Source organism: Lacerta agilis, chromosome 2, assembly GCF_009819535.1.
Source record: "Lacerta agilis isolate rLacAgi1 chromosome 2, rLacAgi1.pri, whole genome shotgun sequence".
Taxonomy (NCBI): Eukaryota; Metazoa; Chordata; class Lepidosauria; order Squamata; family Lacertidae; genus Lacerta; species Lacerta agilis.
This window is the reverse complement of record NC_046313.1, coordinates 100,095,003-100,115,644: the sequence shown is the minus strand read 5'-3', so window position 1 is coordinate 100,115,644 and position 20,642 is coordinate 100,095,003. Positions and strand designations below refer to the sequence as shown.

The window sequence follows — 20,642 nt, the reverse complement described above, 5'->3', positions numbered from 1 at the left end:
TTAGCCCACAGTATAAATCTCTAAATAAATACAAAGTGGTAAGAATCAGAATGACTCTACAGTTCACTGCAAAATCAAGGGAAATGGTAATTCAAATTTAAGCTGTAATACAAAGATTGCAACAGTCTTAGTAATTAACAATTCTCAAATTAAGCCTGAGCACTTAGTTGTAAGCGTGCCAACAAACAATTCAAAATTCCATTTCTCATTAAAGATGCATTAAATATTTAGAGATCTGAAAATTTTACAGCACAAATTTAAAATTAATTGAACCCATAAGCATTAATGCAGCAGCACACTTTAAAGTACCTCATTTCTCATATAGCCAGTGTTTGGAAAGTTAATTTGTAATTACAAAATACTATCCAATAAATATTGGAATGTTCCCTTTAACCAGAACATCACATGACAACCAAATCACATAGCTGAAAATGGCAAATCCCAATCCAAGATACAGTTCAAATGGCAGTAAGCTTTACAGTCGGTGCCTAAATTTCACAATGGTAGGTGTCTATCTCGTTTCAGCTGGTAATGGATTCCAGGGAGATGGAGCTACAACCCTAAAAGCCTGGTTCCCATGAGAAATTAAGTGCACCTCTGTGGCAAATGGTACACTCATCAGTGCCCCATCTGGGCAGTGAGATATTGTGAGACAGTCTCCTAGATGTCTTAGCAACCCAAACTGGCAAATGAAGCTCCTAGTTACTAGGGCCACCTGTGCCTCAAGTGACAAAGACCGGACCTGGAGCACCCTCAAACTATGTAACTGTAAATTTAGAGGGAATGCAACCCTCTCCCAAATAAGCAGCTGATCTATCTCCTGGACCTGGGGATCACTTGCCCACGGGGCCTTCATCTTGACAGGTTTAAACTCAGCTTATTATCTTTAAAGGAAGATAGCAGACAGCATTTAATATACTCTCAGAGACCTCTCATTAAAATCCTAAGAATTTGAGTCTGCTTTCCAACCCTCTATACACCTTAAGTGATAAATCCAGAAACCTGAGGTTAAACTTTTATTTCCCTCTCCCTCTCTTCTACAAACAGGTTTTAATTATTGTTTCTGGATTTATATTTGGAAAGTGGGGGAGTCAAGTGCATTTAAAGCAGTGGTTCTCCAACGTTTTTCTCTAGGCCACTTTCAGAATGACAATTTGCTTGTGGCATGCTGAATTTTTTTATTGATAAGCAATACAATGGAAAACAAAAAGAAATAAATCCTAGCAGTGCTTGGTTTATGACACAGAACACAGCTACCTTATAATATGATTGTGGGACACCCAGAAAGTACAAAACAATGCAGCTACTTAAGAACATGAATCATTCCCAAAATATAATTATAAACAAACCTATTACAAACGTACCTTAAGTATACAAACTCAATGAGAGGTGTTAGCTTGATTTTGCCAGATTATTGTTGTTGCTGGCATCCACCTATCTCAAGAGACAATACAGTGCGCTTCTGGGGGTGAAGACAAACCACTGCATTAGCAGCACCAAAGTAACCTCCCTGGGGTGTAAGCCTGGAGAATGTATATAGAGACTCCCCCATCCCACCCCCCCATTGCATGCTGACAGCTTCTAGGAGCCACAAATGAGAGCGGAGTGCAGGGTGGGGACCAAAGGTGGACAAACTATCCCTTTGACTTCACCCTAGAAATGCACTCCATTGTCCATTGATGCAAAAAAGAAAAGAAAAGAAAAGTTGCCTTCCTCTACAAATGTCGATGTCTTTGTCAAAATGTGGCACTCACAAACTGAACACAGTTCTTCAGATGTGGCCTGACCAGTTCAGCATAGAGCAGAGTGTTATTACCTCCTGTTATCTAAATACTCCAAGCAGACCCACCGAGGTCAATGGGCTTACATTAGTCATGACTTAACTTAAGTATACAACCTTACGCTTCTGTTAATGCAGCCGAAGATTGCATTAGCTTTTTCAGCAGCCATGTAGCATTGCTGAGTCACGTTCAGCTTACACTTTACTCAGACTCGATCACTTCTGCTCTATATGAAGACTACTAACATGCATATGAAACTGGTTAACCAACAGGTTATCTCACTTGCTCCAAACCCTAAGCATGCCATTGTGTGCATGAATCCTGTGCACAAAAGGGCTTTCCCATATGCCGCAATGAATGAGTTAGATCCCTAATAGCAAGATATCAAACAGGTTCAAGCAAAAATTATTCTAATCAACTTAGTTCCATGAAAATGAAATACGCATGTGGTAGCTTCACCATACCAGCTCAGAGTACATTTCATCTGTGCTGGAAAAGCTTATTCTTTCCCTGTGTTGAAAATAATTTTGTACCTCTAACATTTGCTTCTAACATCTTTCATCTGAAACAAACAAACAAACAAACAAACAAACAGGCAAGATAGGCTAAACAACGTGCAGTGCCTAGAGGCCGACTTGTAATGTCATCATGAAAGAAATGGGGGCAGATCCTTCTTGCCTGAGAGAATAGCAGAGCTATTAGGCCGCATTCTGGATATTCCTCAAATAATCATTCCCTTGTTTGCAAAATATAACCATTTTAAAATCACGGATGGCTCATTTTCTAGATCTTTAGAGAACACACACAGAGAGAGCGAGAGGGAGCAAAAAGGAGCAGTAGAAACCGTAAACACATGCTGCCAAACATTTTTAAATGAACATTTTAAACACAGAAAAATGACATGTTTATTGAATACTATTTCCTTATGAAGTCAGGCTGTAACTCATTGCTACAACCCCATTTGTAATTGTGACTACCATCAAAAATATTTACTTGCACAATAATAAGCTGTGATATGACTAGCAGATAGACGTATACTACTTTCTCAGTTCCCAGAATTCTCAGCTCACTAAATAAAAAAATGCACTATTAATGCTCAAAATGCACCTTCTTTTATTTAGGACATTTCTTTGCCCATGTTTTCGCAGCTGCTGTCAGGGCATAGTTTTTAAGAGCTCACCCACTTGCAAAACGTGTTGCCCTCACTCTGCCGCCAAACCCCAACGCTTTCTCTCTCTCTCTCAGTAAAAAATGGTGCTGGGCACTTTGGAGGAAATATGAAAAATAATAATACATAAAATGCTGGTGAAAGAAAGCAGCGTCTCTCCTCACAGTGGAAAATGGCAATAACCCAGAAACACAGGTGTTTTCCTTGAGGAAAGTGGCCTAGTATAATTGTACCATGCATTTGTTGCACAATAAACAGAGGCAGAGAAAGCCATCAGCGAAGGCAGATATATTGTATCTTGATTTGTATGAAAGGCTTGCCATATAATAGTTGACATTATGTGAGGAAAGATCGCGTAAGCTTCAATAGGGCTTAAGAGAATGCCTTGGTAATTCATGATAAGAATCTTATCTGATAGCTCAGTTGGTAGAGCATGAGACTCTTAATCTCAAGGTTATGGGTTCGAGTCCCACATTGGGCAAAGGATTCCTGCATTATAGGCGGTTGACCCTCGCGGTCATTTCCAACTCTATAATTCTATGAAATATTTCCTCCTATAAAGGAATTTTATAAGAATTAAACAAGCCTAATAACATGCAAAATACAGGATTACAGCTCTTTTTACAGAATTCACAGAAACAATTCAAAGACCCTCTTCAATGCGTGCCCGTATTTGTCAGTTAGTCGTCATCTTTAGGGGGCCTATATGATCACATCTGGCCAGTCAATTCTGCTGAACTTACCAACAGGGAAGGAAGACATTTGGTTCCTTAGAAAGGAAGCATTTTGCACAGGGAAGCATTTGACTTCACAAGGAAGGAGCTCTCCATTTTCTGAGTTCACATGACACATGTATGCCTGATCTATCTATCTATCTATCTATCTATCTATCTATCTATCTATCTATCTATTACAGCTTTATCATGGCTTTTCTCCAAAGAATTTAGAGTGGGGTACATGTTCTTCCTACTGCCATTTTATCCTTTTAACTACGTTGTGAAGTATGTCATGCTGAAAGTGAACCAGTCTGCTCAATAACCAAGTGAGGGCTTGAATTCATTTTCTCCCCCATCTATGCATCACACTCTATTCTCTGCAGCATGCTGGCTTAAAGCAGCAGGAGGCCTAGGGGGAAATGGTTAAAATATCAAGAGCAAAAGTAATTTTGACTAAGTGGCTCTAGCTGAAAAAGAGATTTCCCTTTAACTTTGGAAGAACCTAGCTTAAGACACAACTGGTCAAATTTTATATTTGTAGCACACTACTGGTTAAAAATCAAAGCCTAATCACATTTTATGATACTGTATTACATCTATATTTAATACATTTGTACTTACGAGCTTGCCTGGTTTCCTTAGGAAGCTGCATCTTGTTTGTTTGACTGCTTCCTTCAAGAACAAAGACAAAGCCTTTCACTTGCTTATCGAACTCCTATCAAACCAACAAAGAAGGTATTATACTTGGGGCGGCCAAAGCAATTGTCAAAAAACACCAATTTACTACAAATACAAAGATTTTTATTGGTTGTGAAGCCTATCATGAGCAAAAGGCAGCAGAATTGGCTGTCAATGCTGGGGTGGGTAACCCTTTTTTTTAACTCATAGGCTACATCTGCTACTGAAAAACCCTCTGAGGATGGTGTGTTGTACTCATTCTCTGGATTGCGAAAAGAAAGAAATCACTTTCACCATCAAATGGTTGGAAATCTTGGAGAGTCATATATGGCTAATGGGCCACAGGTTTTCCACCACTCTCCTAGAGCTTTCTCCATGAACAATGAGTATAGTCTTTGATTGAGATTAGGGACTGCTATCAGGACTCAGTAGTTATTTTGTTTCGTGAGCCACCCCTGGAAGCTGAAAGTTGGGATACTGCATTGGGTCAGATTGTATGTGTGTTGGAAGCAAGTTGTTCTCTAGGCACCATGTTGAGACTTTTTGAACCTCCTCGCTATACGCTGATTCATCTCCACCTATAATTAGACCCATTATGGTGGTATCATCTGCAAACTTAATAATTACAGTGGATGGATCGGATGAAATACAGTCATATGTATACAAAGAGTACAGTTAGGGATTCAGCCTGTGGGGTGCCAGTGCTGAGCTTCAGAGAGGTAGATGTAACAGGCCCAATCCTCATTATTTGTGTGTGATCCCTCAGAAAGTCTTTAATCCAATCACAGATGGTAGAAGAAAGGTCCAGGTCCATCAGCTTTTTAATAAGAATGTCCGGAAGGATGGTATTAAAGGCCGAGCTATAATCAATAAACAGCATTCTGACATAATTCTCCCGTCTCTCCAAATGACTCGCTGCAAGGTGATAAGCTGTGGCTATGGCATCATCTGTTGACCTATTTCTCCTATAAGCGAACTGGAGTTCATCAAAATCTGGTGGAAAACGTGTCCTAAGGTGTTGAAGAATCAGTCTCTCAAAGCATTTCATCACTACAGATGTTAATGCAATGGGTCTGTAGTCATTTAAGCAGTTAGTTGCTGTTTTCTTTGGGACTGGGACAATGGTGGTTGCTTTCAAACATGATGGTACACAAGCAGTCTGCAGGGAGATGTTAAAAATCCTTGTCAGGACCCCTGCTAGTTGATCAGCACAGTTTTTTTACCACTATCCCCAGCACCCGATCTGGTCCAGCAGCTTTACTCGGATTCACCACCCGCAATGCAGCTTTCACTTGATGGTCATATAGAATAAGTGGCTGAGAGTTTATAGGGTGGCAGGCAGGAGCCATGATACTTAATCTTTCTACCTCATAGTGGGCGAAGAAGATGTTCAGCTCCTCCGCTAACACATCATCAGCCTTAACCGTGTTCCTCGGTTAGGTGCTGCAGTCCCTGCCACACTTGTTTCGTGTTGTTATCAGCTAGGCAATTCTCCACTTTAAGCTTATATTGTTGTTTTGCCGCCTTAATGCCTTTCCTGAGCTTTGTTCCTGCCTCTCTGTATATGTCCTTGCTCCCTGCCTGAAAGGCATTATCCCAAGCTTTCAAGAGTAACCTTACTTCAGCAGTCAACCAGAGTTTGCTGGTCCCATAAACTCTAATGCACCTCTCCGTTGTTACATTATCGGTGCACACTTTGATATAGGAAAACACAGCACCTGTGCACTTTACACAGATATGTACATGTTAAGTTTCATTTACATTTTCTGTAGTTTATATACCAAGGTCTTATCATTCCTGCATGAAACATACCTTCCCAATTACCGAAGGACTGCCAGAAACCTTCCACTTCATTCCAGGGTTCTTGCCTTGAGCACTGAAGATTTCAACAAATGGACCACCCTGTAAGAAAAGCAAACAATGACCTGTCTAGTATGGTATCACTTGTGCTTTCTTTCACACCCCATTGCTTAATAATTTAATCATAATGGTATCCATTTGAAACCAATTCCTGATATAAATACCAAGAGAAATATGATGTCCAGGTGGCAGTGGTGATTAGAAGTGCTTTTTATCTGCCAATGTAGGTGCACCAGCTGGGAGAAGATGTACTTTTGCTGAAGACACCAAATTATCCAAGGTGACAACAACAAGGGATCGTAAGTAGCTCCAAAAGAATATTTCCAAACTGAGCGAATAAGCAGTAAAATGGGTAATGCTGTTCAACTTGAACAAGTATAATTTGATGAACATTGAGGGGGGGAATCCTCAATTCAAATATGAACAAATGGGGTCTGATCTGGTGATGACTGACCAGGAAAGAGGTCTTGTTTTTACACTTTCCTTTTTTCCTTTTCTAACTGTTTTGATTGTTTTATTATATATTTTATTGTTGTATAATTATGGTAAAGATCTGGTAATAAATAAACATTTGGTTCATTTTAGTCTGGAAAAAAATGTATAAAATTGTGCATTCTGTGAGGAATATGAACAGTTTTATTCTCCCTTTCATAATACTAAAAACTAAGGTTATCCAATGAAATTGAATTAGGAAAGATTCAAGACACACAAAAGGAGAGAGAGAGTGTGTGTGTGTGTTATACCACTTCATTGCAACAAAGCTTCCTAGCAGTTTACAAAAATATTAAATAAAATATTAACATTCTGTATTGAAAAGTTAAAAACAAGTATTTAAAAACATTGCAAAGAATATTTTAAAACACTAAAAAAAACAACCCTGTGGAATTCATGGCCATGCGATTGCCACCCAACTTGAATGGCTTAAAAAAGGGTTAGACAAATTAATGGTATGCTTCTGAATATCTGTTGCCAAGAAAAACAAGTGGGGAGACTGCTATTGCTCTCATGTCCTGCTTGTGGGCTGGAGCAGGATCTTAGCTGGAAGCAGCAGAGTTCATTAAGGGAAAATGTGCTTCAAATGCACTTTAAAGGAATAATTGTATATGCAGCTTTACGGGCTGGGAATGATTAGAACCTGACTAACTATCAAAGCCAGAAAAAGTTTGTGGACTCCTGGTCAAGTCTTCGAAGAAGATCTAGACCGTTATAAAACAGAAATGAACATCAATCATTGAGCTTTAAAAAAGTTCAAACTAAAATCTCAAACTAACATTTTCAATATTTTGCTCTTTTTAAAGTTTGTTTATAGGTTTGTGTAAAAGTTAACGAATAAACATTTCTGTTTTACCTGATATTCATTTTTGAACATCCTGACAGCAATTTCACAGCTGGAATAATTATTTCAATACATCAGTGAGCAATGGGATGCTTCTAGAAGTCACTAGAAATAAAGAAAAAACATTACATGAAATTCCACAAAAGCTTTACTAAAATATCAAATGGTACTAACGTATGTTTGAAATACTGCCTAACACTAGTTAGTATCCCATAATATCTGAAGCAAAAAAAGTGTGTTTTACTCTTGACCACCTTCTTGGTTCTGGCTGTGCTTACTAGCTAGTTCAGCTTTCTCTGTTTACAGGACAAATATCCAACCTTAGACGTCAATCAATCAATCCTGACAAATATTCAAGCAACTGTAGTGCAGCATCCTCACATAAATATGCCAGCATCTTTTTCCACTGAGGATCATGTGGTCGGTAGTTCAATGGTCATGATTACTGGTGAAAAGGGCATTGCCAGGAAAGTTTATATCTCTTGGGGATAGGGTAGTAGCAGGCTACTGAAGACATCTGAAGGCAGCCCTGTATTGGGTAGTTCTTAAATGTTTGATGTTTTATTATGTTTTTATATGTACTGGAAGCCGCCTAGAGTGGCTGGGGAAACTCAGCCAGATGGGCAGGGTATTATTATTATTATTATTATTATTAGGCAGCAGAAGAAAGAACTTGACCCTTCTGGGTGTTAAAACTGTAGTCTTCAGCTTTTTCTGAAGTAGAACCCATCTTTAACCTAAAAATGCTCTTGGGGATTTATTTCTTACTTTTTAACCATATATTTCTATCATAGTAGGACTTATGTTGCAGCCCACCTTGGATCAGACCACAACACTTTACTGGGCTCCAGTACACCAACTGAAGACCATTGCATTAGAATACAACTTTCAAAAGGCCCAATTCCTTTTGCGGCCCAGTAGGGCAAGCTTGTGCTGCCTATATTATATAGAGCTCAACAAATCAATCTGAAACTGATGGCGATGCTTCTTGCACATTTGTCAAAAACTTCTCTCTTGCTGTGTTCTATGAGCTCTACTTCAGCTACAGCATCTGCACTTGAGTCAAGGAAGTACCTTGGAATTTAGGAGCACTGGGATTTAGCCTATTCACATGAAAGGCTACAGCTTGGTCCTGATTATGAAATACCTTGTCCATCACTTGATAACTGTGACTTGGAATGATGACCTGCATGAATGAATGAATCATCACTGAACACTGCAGAAAGAATAACCTGACATTTACTTCAAATGCAAGACTTTTCAATAGAAATGGCTCCAACAGCTAGTTATCAGTTGTTAAGTATCCAAGTCATCAAGTGTAGAGAAATCAAGCAATATACATGAATGTGAAAATCAAGCCTTAGCATGGCTTCTCTACAGCACTGGTAGTAACTTTAATGGAACAATTTCCATAACATGGTGTCTGTACCATTTTCTTCCTTTTAACATTAACTATTTTGTGATATTTTTTGAAATAAGAGTCTACTATACCTTAGAAAAAACGACCTCCTCTTTAGCTAGTGCATTAAGAATACTCGCTATTACATTTGGGAGATAAAACTGAGCTTTAAAAAGAAAAATATTTCAAAGCAGTCACACTATGATCATAATCTAGTGTACATATTTTTATGTTACTGATTCAACAGTGTCTATTACCAGGACTTTGATGTACACTTCATCACATCTGCTACCCAAGGCATATATCAGTTTTCTAAAAGTTTAAGACATTGATTTAAAAAGCAAAAGTATTATCTAGTAATTACTTTAAATTGCTTTACTAAATTGACAGCATGAATTAAACTGTAACGTGGTTAAATAGTACTGTAAAATTTCTTTGTTCTTTAAATAAAAGTCTGGTAGTGTCTTACATTTAAAATAAGGCCTTATTATTAGTAAAGGAAAGCAAACATATCTCACAGTCAACCCTGCAGCTTTTATTTGCACATACTTTTCTTTGGCTTGGCAATCACACTTGTACCCATTACAAACATGTAGCACCTCCATTTTCTTCCAGGACAGACAGATGCCAACAAACAACAAAGGACACTTCATCATGCCCCAATTCTCTACCAGCGTACACATACAGAGCCAGTGATGACACAGTTGGCTTCCTATAATTAGCATAATACAAGAATAGTCATGTTCTGTGTGGAGCACCAAAGTGCTTGGCCAGGAATAAGAGCACCTTTTTTTTAGCAAAGGCCCTGGGAGCTCAACCTCCACATTGCATCTATAGTTAAAGATGAAATGTTCAAAAGCAACGTTTCTCAAACTTGGTGGAAAAAAATCCTTCCATATACTCCAGCCATAAAGATGCTTTTACAACTTCCACCAGCCAACAATTTTAGACTGTGATGCACTGCTTGTGAATGTTGTCAACATGGAAGCTATTGCAAGCCAGAAGGTCTTCTTTAGAAAATAGAACCCTTGTCCAAATGAAGAAAGCAAAACAAAATATAAAATCTGGTAAAAGAAATGCAGATGGTAAAAAGTTAAAGACCCCTGGACAGTTAAGTCCAGTCAAAGGCAACTATGGGGTTGCAGCGCTCATCTTGCTTTTCAGGCCAAGGAAGCTGGCGTTTGTCCACAGACAGCTTTCAGAGTCATGTGGCCAGCATGACTAAACCACTTATTTATTTATTTATTTATTTATTTATTTATTTATTATTGAATTTATATACCGCTCTATACACAGGACACCATGATGGAAGCCAGAGCGCACAGAAACGCTGTTTACCTTCCTGCTGCAGCGGTACCTATTTATCTACTTGCACTGGTATACTCTCAAACTGCTAGGTTGGCAGAAGCTGGGACAGAGCAACGGGAGCTCACCCCATCATGCGGATTCGAACCGCCAACCTTCTGATCAGCAAGCCCAAGAGACTCAGCAGTTTAGATCACAGTGCCACCCGCATCCTCTGCAAGCAGACAATAATAGGTGGAGTGTGTGTGAAGAATTCAAAGAGCGCATTGCTAAAATATAACGGTCCACAACAAAAAAATTAAATACATCAGTAACAGGAGACCAGCTAGGATAGTGGTTGGATCTACAGATGACAAGGGAGTCAAGGGTGTGCTAAAGGAGGAAAATAAGATTGCAGAGAAGCCAAATTATTTGCATCTGTCTTCACAGCGGAAGCTGTAGGGCAGATCTCTGTTACTGAACTAACTTTCACTGGAAGGGAGTGTGAAGAACTGAGGAAATAGTGGTGATAAGAGACGTTCTAGGCCTTATTGACAAATTAAAAAATGACAAATCACCAGGGGCAAATGGCATGTATCCATGAGTTTCTAAAGAACTTCCAAGTGAAATTGCTGATCTACAAAAATATGTGACTTTTCCCAATATCAGCCTTCATGTCTGAGGTCTAGAAAGTGCCCATTGTAACACCAATTTTAAAAATAGAATTCAGGAAATTACAGGTCACGCAGTTGGAGGGTTTTAAAAGAGGACAAGACAAACTAATGGAGAACAGCCATGATGACTGGAGCCTCCATTGTTGGGAGGCAGAATGCCTTTGAATACCAGTGCTGGGAATCACAAGTGGGGAAGGAACTGTAGTGCTCAGGTCCTGCTTGTTGGCTTCTCATAGACATCTGGTTAACCACTGTGAATAGGATGCTGGACTGGATGGGCACCTGTCTTGATCCATGTGTGCTCTTATTATATATGCATTCTAGTCATAGAGGTTTTGTATTCAATTTTCAACTGCAAATAAATACTTTATGTGGAGCTGAAAATAATAATGTAAGACTTGCTATAGCAGCTCCAATAGTGCATACTAACTGCCTCTATTAAGAAACCCAATGTTGTACAGTGGTACCTTGGGTTAATAATTAATTCGTTTCGGAGGTCCGTTCTTAACCTGAAACTGTTCTTAACCTGAAGCACCACTTTAGCTAATGGGGCCTCCCGCTGCTGCTGCGCTGCCAGAGCACAATTTCTGTTCTCATCCTGAAGCAAAGTTCTTAACCTGAAGCGTTATTTCTGGGTTAGCGGAGTCTGTAACCTGAAGCGTATGTAACCTGAAGGTATGTAACCTGAGGTACCACTGTATAGGCGTGGGTATTAGGATAGTGTTGCAAGCAAATGAGCAAATACTGAATGGCTACTAGCCTTTTCTAAAGTGCAACAGTTCCTAAAGAGTAATAGTAGTTCCTACCTCATCCAGGCAGCCAGAATCCCACGCATCAGAAGCATGAGCAATTTCATTTTCTTCAAAGTTTGTACCATGAACATGGCAAACAGAACATCTAAATCCTCAACCGAATCCCATTCCAAAATTATGCATGCATCACAAACCCGCAATGTATTAAAAACTGATAGGGTATGCATTTAAATTCATGAACAGTGTCATGTGTTATTTTGTCTTTCTGAAGTTCTCTGTAAAGATTACTTTTACTTTGCTTTGATATTGAAACGATAGCCAATAAAGAACATTAATACACCCCTACTAAGACCATCTATTATGTTAGCTTGTATTTTGAGGGAATATATGGTATGTCATTTTGACAGACTTAGTTTTAAATATTCAATATGTAGAATTCATTTGTCTCAAAGATGCTATGACCCTTCATATGTGATAAACTGTTGCCTCTCTTGTGTCTCAGCTTCACATAAATCAACACTGTTTTAAGGCCTATGATACTGAAATAATATCAATCTATATGAATAAAACTGTGGCCAGGATCCCCGGGTGAGCCTTCTCAGGAAATGTGCAGTGACTTTAGGGACAGAGACCTTTTCTGTTAAATACTTGATTTTGGAAAAGTATGCTCCAGGGAGATGTTAGTAGTATTGCATAAGTTGCATAAACTAAAGTTCAAGATGGAGAGGTTTCAGTAACCTGAAATTTACTATACATTCCTTAGCTTAAAACCAACAAACCAGTAATCGTTGTTTTCCAATCCACCATTAGTACTTTTACAAGTCAAAATGGATAATACTGGGCTTGATGCACAAATTGCTTGAATTAATATAAGACAACTTCTAATGCTGCTAATCACCATTCCCTGTGTTTCCAAAGTTCAGAGGTGAGTGTGAATCTTCTCTGTAGCCCAAACAGCACCAACCATACACTAGAAGGAGGTATTAGGCTTAGGAAAAGCCCAAGGTTTACAGAAATACAGAAAATATTGAGTGTAGGTGGGCGCGAATCATAAGGGAGTAAAAACTCCAAGAACAGCCTAATGAGGCCTGAGCATGCTCAGTAGTGATGGAATGCTGACTGCTACAGGCAGAGGGGAAAGGGGAAAACTGGGTAGGAGGGGTAACAGGAGTATCATGAAGAAGGGCATGTGTCCTGATCCCCTGGCCGACAGTGTGCCCAGGCAAAGTTCCAAGTCCAGAAACTAATCTGTATGACAAAGTTCCAAGTCTAGAAGCCAACCCATGCAAGCCAAGTCCAAAGATCAGGAAGTGCAGTCTAGGGTCAGTAAGCCAAAATGTTAGTTCAGCAGTCGAAGTAGAAACCCGTGAAGGTCCAAGGAGAATTCCAGGCAAGGTCCTTCAACATGGGCAGTTGAGCAGCCACAGTACCTCAGCTCTGCTGCCTTCTTATACTGTGTCTGCTGATTGCAGGAATCACATGCCTCCTTCCCCACCTGGCCAGCTAGTGAACTAGGCAGCAGGCCCTGGCCTGCCTCTCCTTCCTTGAGTGCCCCACCTACTGTTCCCTACGTCTTAGGACCCGCCGTGTTTGTGGGGACCTCTCTGGCTCTGGCAAGGGGTCCTGCTGCTCGGCTTCCTGTGCACTAGCCCCTGCACCCTCATGTCACCCTGTGAGTATTGTCTACAACAACCTCTCCTTCCCCATCCCCAGCTTGCTCACATGTGACCCACTCTCAGCTGCACCCCTCACCAGGATCCTCTTCCTCCTCCCCAAAATCCTGCCAGTTCATGACAGTATGGCTGGCTGAATGCAACATCAAACAGAAGTACTATACAGTACATTGAAACATTTTGTTGTAGGCGCTAGTTGTTGACTGAATAAGAAAACTATGGTCATATTATCAAATGAAAAGGCCTAATTTGTTGGACATAATAATAGTAGCAAGATGTATGAGTGTTATTGAAGGATCTGGTCTTCAAACACATCTCTTAAACAACCCCTCATGGTTATCTGTATCTGCCTTCCCCACAAAAGTGACTAAACTTAAACGGAGATGTAAAGTTCTATCGGTCTTAACTACCGGTAAATTAAATTTTGGAGAAAGATGAGGAGGAATTAGTAGATATGAATACAAACTGCATAACAGATTGTTCCCTGTCTACATAAAGGGCCAGGAAAACAGGCATTAGCAGTAAATATTGTGTGTTTGGGGGAGCCAAACATGTGCAATAAGGATAAAATCAGGGTCTGTGCTAAAAGTACAGTACTAAGAGAGTCCTGGGTATATTCTCTGTTTTTAGTGTTAGAAGCATTATGGAGCCAATAATCAAAACGTTATTACAGATAGTTGGATTATGAATAATGTCTGGTGGTCTAAATTTCAGAAAATAAAAATGTATTTCAGTGGGACATAGCTTTAAACACTGTTCTGTTAATCTGCCATTAACTGTAGCACTGCAGGTTCTGTATCCCCAGTTGGGCTGATATGCTGTGCTAAAAGTACATGCTTTTAGGGCAGTAAAATAATAAGAATTTTGATCCGTGGCTGAAAAATGAGAGAATGGCTACTTTATTGCATCCTATAAAGATGTCATCAGCTGCCAATTTATTTGAAAAATATGCTAAAGGCTGGAGGCATTAAAATTCAAGGTGACATAGACTTCATCAAAGCAAATCCCTGTGTTCTTTCTGGATCATAGGCCCTTTTTATATAAAAAATATGACTTTTCAAGAAATACTACTCATTTTAGTAGTCAAAATAATTTAGGAAATACACTTACTTGGGAGTAAGCCCCAGTGGACACTATGGAACTTACTTCTGTACAAGCATGCACAGAACTGCATTGTTAATCAACACTTAGTTGATTAATTGATCTGGCAGGCCTGTGAGTTGAAAGTAAACAAGTTTACCTTTTTGTGGTCCTCTGCTCCAACAGTGAATAAATAAGACAATGGCCTGCTTTGTACACAACAGTGAGCCAGAGTTAATCGTACCTGCATCCCATATCTGTTGTTGGCCTTTTCTTGTGGCTTGTTTAGAGAGAGAGAGCCATGAGAACTAGTTTGCACATAACACTATGCCAGTGCTCTGGTTTGCTTCCTCCTAGCATGGCAAAGGAAGGAGGGGGGCAGGCATGACTTCAGTAACATGCACCAGCAGGTTTGCTAATTCCTGGTACTGTAAACTACAGTTTGATTTACTAATATATGAGAGCCATGCCAATGAATGATGAGTTTTATTTAAGATGCAAGAAATTTTGTTTCACTATCTCAAAAAAAGGCATCTACATTGAGATTCTGGTCATATGCACATTTGCTTAAATTTAATTGATTCTGTAGTTAAAAGACAGGTGCTTTATTGACTAGAATTCTTTCATCCGATGATATCCCTAATTTTAATAGAATAAAATGCAGTGGAATTATTATTCTGTTTATATAGTATTTTACCCCGCACTATGGAAATAAATTGGGAAATATGTATACTGCATAATTATGTTTAGAACATTATAAATGCCCCCACTTAGTGTTAGTAGCATAAGTATTCCCATTTGGTATTACATAATATAAGCATAACACTAAAGACAAATTATTATTGCATTCCTGCTGTAGCTACCAATTCTCATGCAGAAAATAAAGTCATGTGTTAGTCTTCTCTAGTAACTTACAGCAAATAACAAAAAATGTTACAAGCAAGCCTCTATATAGGACAAAACAAATTTTAATGGAATCCTCTGTGCGTTTATATTTGAGGGAAAGTACTGTTTCATTTGCACATTTACGTCACAGATCTGTGATAAGAGTGAGTAAAAGCCTCACACAACAATGAATTGACAGTATTCTTTGGATTGTTGACTGCTGCCTCTCTTAACAACTAATGTTTCTTAGGTCCATCATAACATCTTGTTTTATAAGGTACAATGTATCAATATATGCACATTATTTGTAAACTAATATGTATACAATAGCAAATGTACACTTCCTGGTTAAAGGCATAGAACAAGAACCACAGTCAGGGTAACACAGGATAGGAATATATTCCCAGGTTGGCTTTCCTGTTAACCAAAAGTACCTGGCTTATTTTGATTAAGTCTCAGTCACATCCAGCTCACCATAGCCTCAAAACACTAATTTGGAGTTTCAACTGCCTCCCTAGCATCTGATGAAAAAGAAGCTAGGCACTACCCATATATTTTATGACACCACACTCCAAAACTCTGGACTAACTACCCCAGGCATTTTCTGGAGATGCTAAATAGCATTGGTGACAAGATGGAATCCAGTGGTAACTCATAGGCCAATACTCAAAGGAAGGAACAATAGCTTCTCAACATCACTTTCTAGAGTCCTCTAGATAGATCAGTGTCAGGAAAAAACAAGAAAAATTCAAGATGGTAGTTCAGAAGGATATCACAGCTGCTAGTATCAAAAGCTGCTTAAGGGTTCGAAAGAACACACACAGACACACACACACACACACACACACAGTTGCTGATCACACACCAGAGTGACCATAATATAGAATATAAATATAAAATAATATATTTACAAATCATGGCAGGACTCGACTTCACATCTGACTGTAATAATAGTAATGAGAAGAATAAGAAGCAGGTGGCTTTCAAGACTTTTATGTACAGTATTCTGCTTCCTTGTATATTTAGTTCCTTGGTAACAGTTGTTGTTGTTGTTGTTGTTGTTCAGTCATTCAGTCGTGTCCGACTCTTCGTGACCCCATGGACCAGAGCACGCCAGGCATGCCTATCCTTCACTGCCTCTCGCAGTTTGGCCAAACTCATGTTAGTAGCTTCAAGAACACTGTCCAACCATCTCATCCTCTGTCGTTACTGTGGTAACAGTAAAGAATATCAAAGGTAGAAGAAGGCCAGCAACCTCTTGAGGATCTATAAATCCACAAGTTCTCGTATTTTAAACTGCAGTTATGAAATTGTTACAATTTTATATTTATTTTGGGTATCCTATCAACCCTGGCAACACCATACATTTATATCCAATAAAGCATTGACAACTTTACGCCACAGCGATAGTACAATAGATCTGAGGATGGCAACTTTACAACACGTCACCGGGCCAAAATGCAGAACAAAAGAATGTGTGGTGAAGTGACATTTTAATATTGAACCCCATTGCCTTTTCTTGTAATGTAGCCACATGAAAACATCAGCTCAAAATGGGGTGGGAGAGGGGGGTCCTTCCATATCTGCAGTCATATTAGGTAATAACTAAGGCTGACATCTTAAGTATACTTAACTTGGAAGAAAGTTTACTGAAGTCAGTGGGACTGACTTCCATGTAAATGGATTTATGATCAGTGTGTAAGGCTGGCGAGTTAGAAGCCACTTACTTCTGACAGAGGCCAGATCTTGTGTCGTTAAAGGTAAAGGTAAAGGGACCCCTGACTGTTAAGTCTAGTTGCGGACGACTCTGGGGTTGCGGCGCTCATCTCGCTTTACTGGCCGAGGGAGTTGGCATTTGTCTGCAGACAGTTTTTCTGGGTCATGTGGCCAGCATGACTAAGCCACTTCTGGCGAACCAGAGCAGTGCACAGAAATGCCGTTTACCTTCCCGCCGGAGCAGTACCTATTTATCTACTTGCACTTTGACATGCTTTTGAACTGCTAGGTTGGCAGGAGCAGGGACCGAGCAACGGGAGCTCACCCTGTCGCAGGGATTCGAACCACCGACCTTCTGATTGACAAGCCCTAGGCTCTGTGGTTTAGACCACAATGCCACCTGTGCCGTTAGGCACAACTTAATCCAATGAAATAAAAATAAGGCTTGCAGGTACAATTCTATATGAACATAAGAAGAGTCTACTGGATGAGGCCAATGGCTCATATAGTCCAGCATTCCATTCTCACAGTGGAGGAAGCTCACAAGCAGGAGCTGAGCACAAGAGCTTTGTTCCCTCCTAAGATTTTGAGCAACTGGTACTCAGAAGCATACTGCTTATAACAGGCAAGCCATCAAGGTTAGCAGCCACTGATAGCCTTATTTGTCCAATCCTCTTTTAAAGTAATCTAAATTGGTGGTCATCACTGCCTCATGTAAGAGTGTTTTCCATAGTTTAACTATAAACTGTGTGAAGAAGTACTTTCTTTTGTCTGTCCTGAATCTTCCAACATTGAGCTTCATTGAATGCCTCAGAGTTCTAGTGTTTTGAGGGAGGGAGAAAACCATTTCTCTATCCACTTTCTCCACATGGTGCATAATTTTATACACCACTAGCATGTATCCTCTTACTCATCACTTCTCTAAACTGAAGCACTCCAAATGTTTTAACCTTTCCTCATAGGGGAGTTGCTCCATCCCCTTAATCATTTCGGTTGGCCCTTTCTATATAAGATTACTTCCATGGTATATGGACTGCACTGCACTATAAAGCTGTAATCTTCTGCAAGCTTACATAGCTTTTGCTCCTATTCCTTTATTGCTCCTGTTCTTTAAAAAGTGGCTTGATATAAAGATATTAGCAGGTGATGATCCTTATCACAATGACATGAAGATTCACCAGCTGATTTTAGTAGATCAATGTGCTATTAAAAGGCACAACAGCAGAGAGGATGAGGGCTTGGGGTTTTCTTTCTGATGAGTTAGGGATTCTGCTTGGGGATAAGCCCTAATGAATTCAATTAGGGCTCAATCCCCATGTATCCTTGCTTGGAAGTCAGTGGGACTTACTTTCAAATAAACAAGTACTAGAACAAGGAACAAGGCTACAATCGTTTAAACAGTTAGGACTCTTGAGCAGCCTAAATTAGTCACTGCTCCTTCTACATCAATAGCATAGGAAGAGAGGGGCGGGGCAACATTGGGGCTGCAAAGCACCCAAGCCGCTATCCCTCCGGGCACCCTCCGGGCACCCTCCAGCGGGCCCAGCACTGTCCAAAAAAGCAGTGTGGGGCGTGCCGCTGGCCACCCGCCCAAAAGGGATGCGGCGGCTGGGGCATCCTGCAGGCCAGCACATGCCAGCCATGGCCCTCCTGGGTGTCCCTCCTGGCGGCTGCTTTTCTGGCAGCGCTGGTCCAGGAGGGACACATTTGCTTGGACGGTGCACCCTGCCCACTTGGGATGCCACGCCCTCATGGCGCAGCACGCATGTGCACCGCACCCCCACCCCAGACGCCAGCAGGGGTTGCTATGCCAGTAATCTGCATTACCTTTTCTCCTTGCAGTCAGTGCAGACCACTGAAAAGTAGCACATTCCTTCATCCATCCCTACAACACCTTTCCAATAGTGGCTCCACACATGTGCAATTCCCCCCACCAACTCCACTTAATACCCTCCCTTGAATGCTAAAATGAATTTTTATTCAACCATCATTTTTACTAATATGAATACTGCCCCCCCCCCCAATATAACTGATATGATTTTTTTTTTGGTCAGTTGTTTGTTCCAGAGTTAAGCAGCCTTGCAAAGGCTGGCCCTAAAAGGTGGGTCAGAAATAAATGACACCACCACATTCAGTAAAGTGGCCTGAGGTAGAAACCCTATTTTGCATCCAAGCATATATTGAAAGGAGGGGAATGGAATTATTTACAACACCTTACTGGGCTTCCTGCTGCATTCTTTTTTAGTCTTTTCTATTTTATCTGTGCATAGGTTTTTTGTTTTTTCCCCTCTGTGTGTTTTATTTTTATCTGTTAGCAGCCTAGAGTCCCAGTCCAGAGAAAAGGTGGGATATAAATAAATATAAATACAATAATCAGCTTTCCCCCCCCCCCCGCAAGAACTCACTGGAACTCAGTTCCAGCACCCCTCAGGTGGGCACCATTGCCATTAAAAGAGAAGAGCAAGTTGATGGTGAATTTGGGCACCTCTTTTTCTAGTAAAATAGCACTAATAATAATAATAACAATAGTAATAGTAATGATAACAATAATTCCTTGAGGGTGATTTTATGCTGCAGTGCTGTCATCATCGGCACACTCTTACCTGGGAACAACCCCCTACTTGTACAAACTGGGGGGTTGCTTAGGATCAAATACGTGTGTAAGACTGACCTGCAATTGCTTTTGCATAATCTTAAACAGGGTTGTCATCGTGCTAAAAAACCGTTGTGCTTCAGGCAGAAATGCAGCTGTAATAGAACAAGGTTTGTTCCTGCCACTGCATCTCCAGCGAGGGAGATGCAGCTGCTAAAGGCGCAGTGTCTCTGTCAGGGGGCAACGAAAGGACGCCCAGCCCTTGTGTGCAGCCTAAGAAAAATGAATTTGATTTCAACTCAGATTAAGAAGAGGTGGTTGTGCCATTCTAACCAAAATTCAAAAAACCTCTAGTCCTGGAGCCGGGGGGTGGGAACGTCATCCTGCGCATGTCTATGCAACAATAAGCCCCACCGAGTCCTGTGGCGTTTTGCTCCCGAGAAAAAGCGTGTTTAGGATGACATCCTGGGTGGAGAAGATGGGCGTGAGAAGGGGGCGCTTACCTGGGAGGCGGAGGAGGGGAGAAGAAGCAGGGGCGCCTGCCGGCTTTCCTCCGAGGCGGAGGCGGAACAGGGCTGCTGGTGGCGGTGGCGAGGGCATGCGGGCCTAGCAACCAGCTGCCCCCAAACTAAGGCGAGGGAAAAGGGACTAAAGGCGGCGAAGGCGGCGCGGTTCCCGCCCGGCCAGGCGACCGCAACGGCTCAAAATGGCGGCCGGCGCGGGAGGAGCCTTGAGGCGGCGGGTGCAGGAGGAGGGACCCGCCAAGTCCTTCTTTCCTGCCTCGGGCGCTCCGCTCGAAAGGTGCCCACAGCCGTGCCCAGGTCTTTCCTGACCTTTGGGAGGCCGCTCTGCCCGCCGCCGCCGCCGACGCACTCAACATGGAGGGGGGAGGGCGAGAATGCTTTAACTTTTACTGTATTTAATTTTCTCTTTTACTGTATTTAATTTTCTCTCCGTTGTGCCGAGAGACTTGCGCCCGCGGCCGGCGCGTCAAGCCCCGTGGCAGGCCGGCGCCTCGCGTTTGGTTGCCATGGTGACCCTAGAGGC

General features: G+C 41.0%; 1 protein-coding gene and 1 non-coding gene across 6 annotated transcripts in view; one reads left to right on the top strand and one right to left on the bottom strand.

Annotated features, from left to right (window-relative positions):
- The window catches only part of CFAP20DC (CFAP20 domain containing), a 140,876-nt gene extending 120,528 nt beyond the window's left edge, over positions 1-20,348 (bottom strand). Inside the window, exons 1-4 of one of the 5 annotated variants that reach the window (XM_033141329.1) lie at positions 20,099-20,348; positions 7,552-7,644; positions 6,156-6,245; positions 4,287-4,380 (exon numbers count right to left, since the gene is read on the bottom strand). In XM_033141329.1, coding sequence (XP_032997220.1) covers positions 4,287-4,380; positions 6,156-6,245; positions 7,552-7,572 — 205 coding nt within the window. In that variant the 5' untranslated portion in view covers positions 7,573-7,644; positions 20,099-20,348. Of the gene's footprint in view, positions 1-4,286; positions 4,381-6,155; positions 6,246-7,551; positions 7,645-20,098 lie in introns of those variants that run through there. The other 4 variants (XM_033141326.1, XM_033141325.1, XM_033141327.1 and 1 more) reach the window with 4 other exon arrangements.
- TRNAK-CUU lies at positions 3,358-3,431 on the top strand. The gene has a single exon. It is a non-coding gene; the product is annotated as a tRNA-Lys (tRNA).
- Positions 20,349-20,642: the final 294 nt, after the last annotated feature.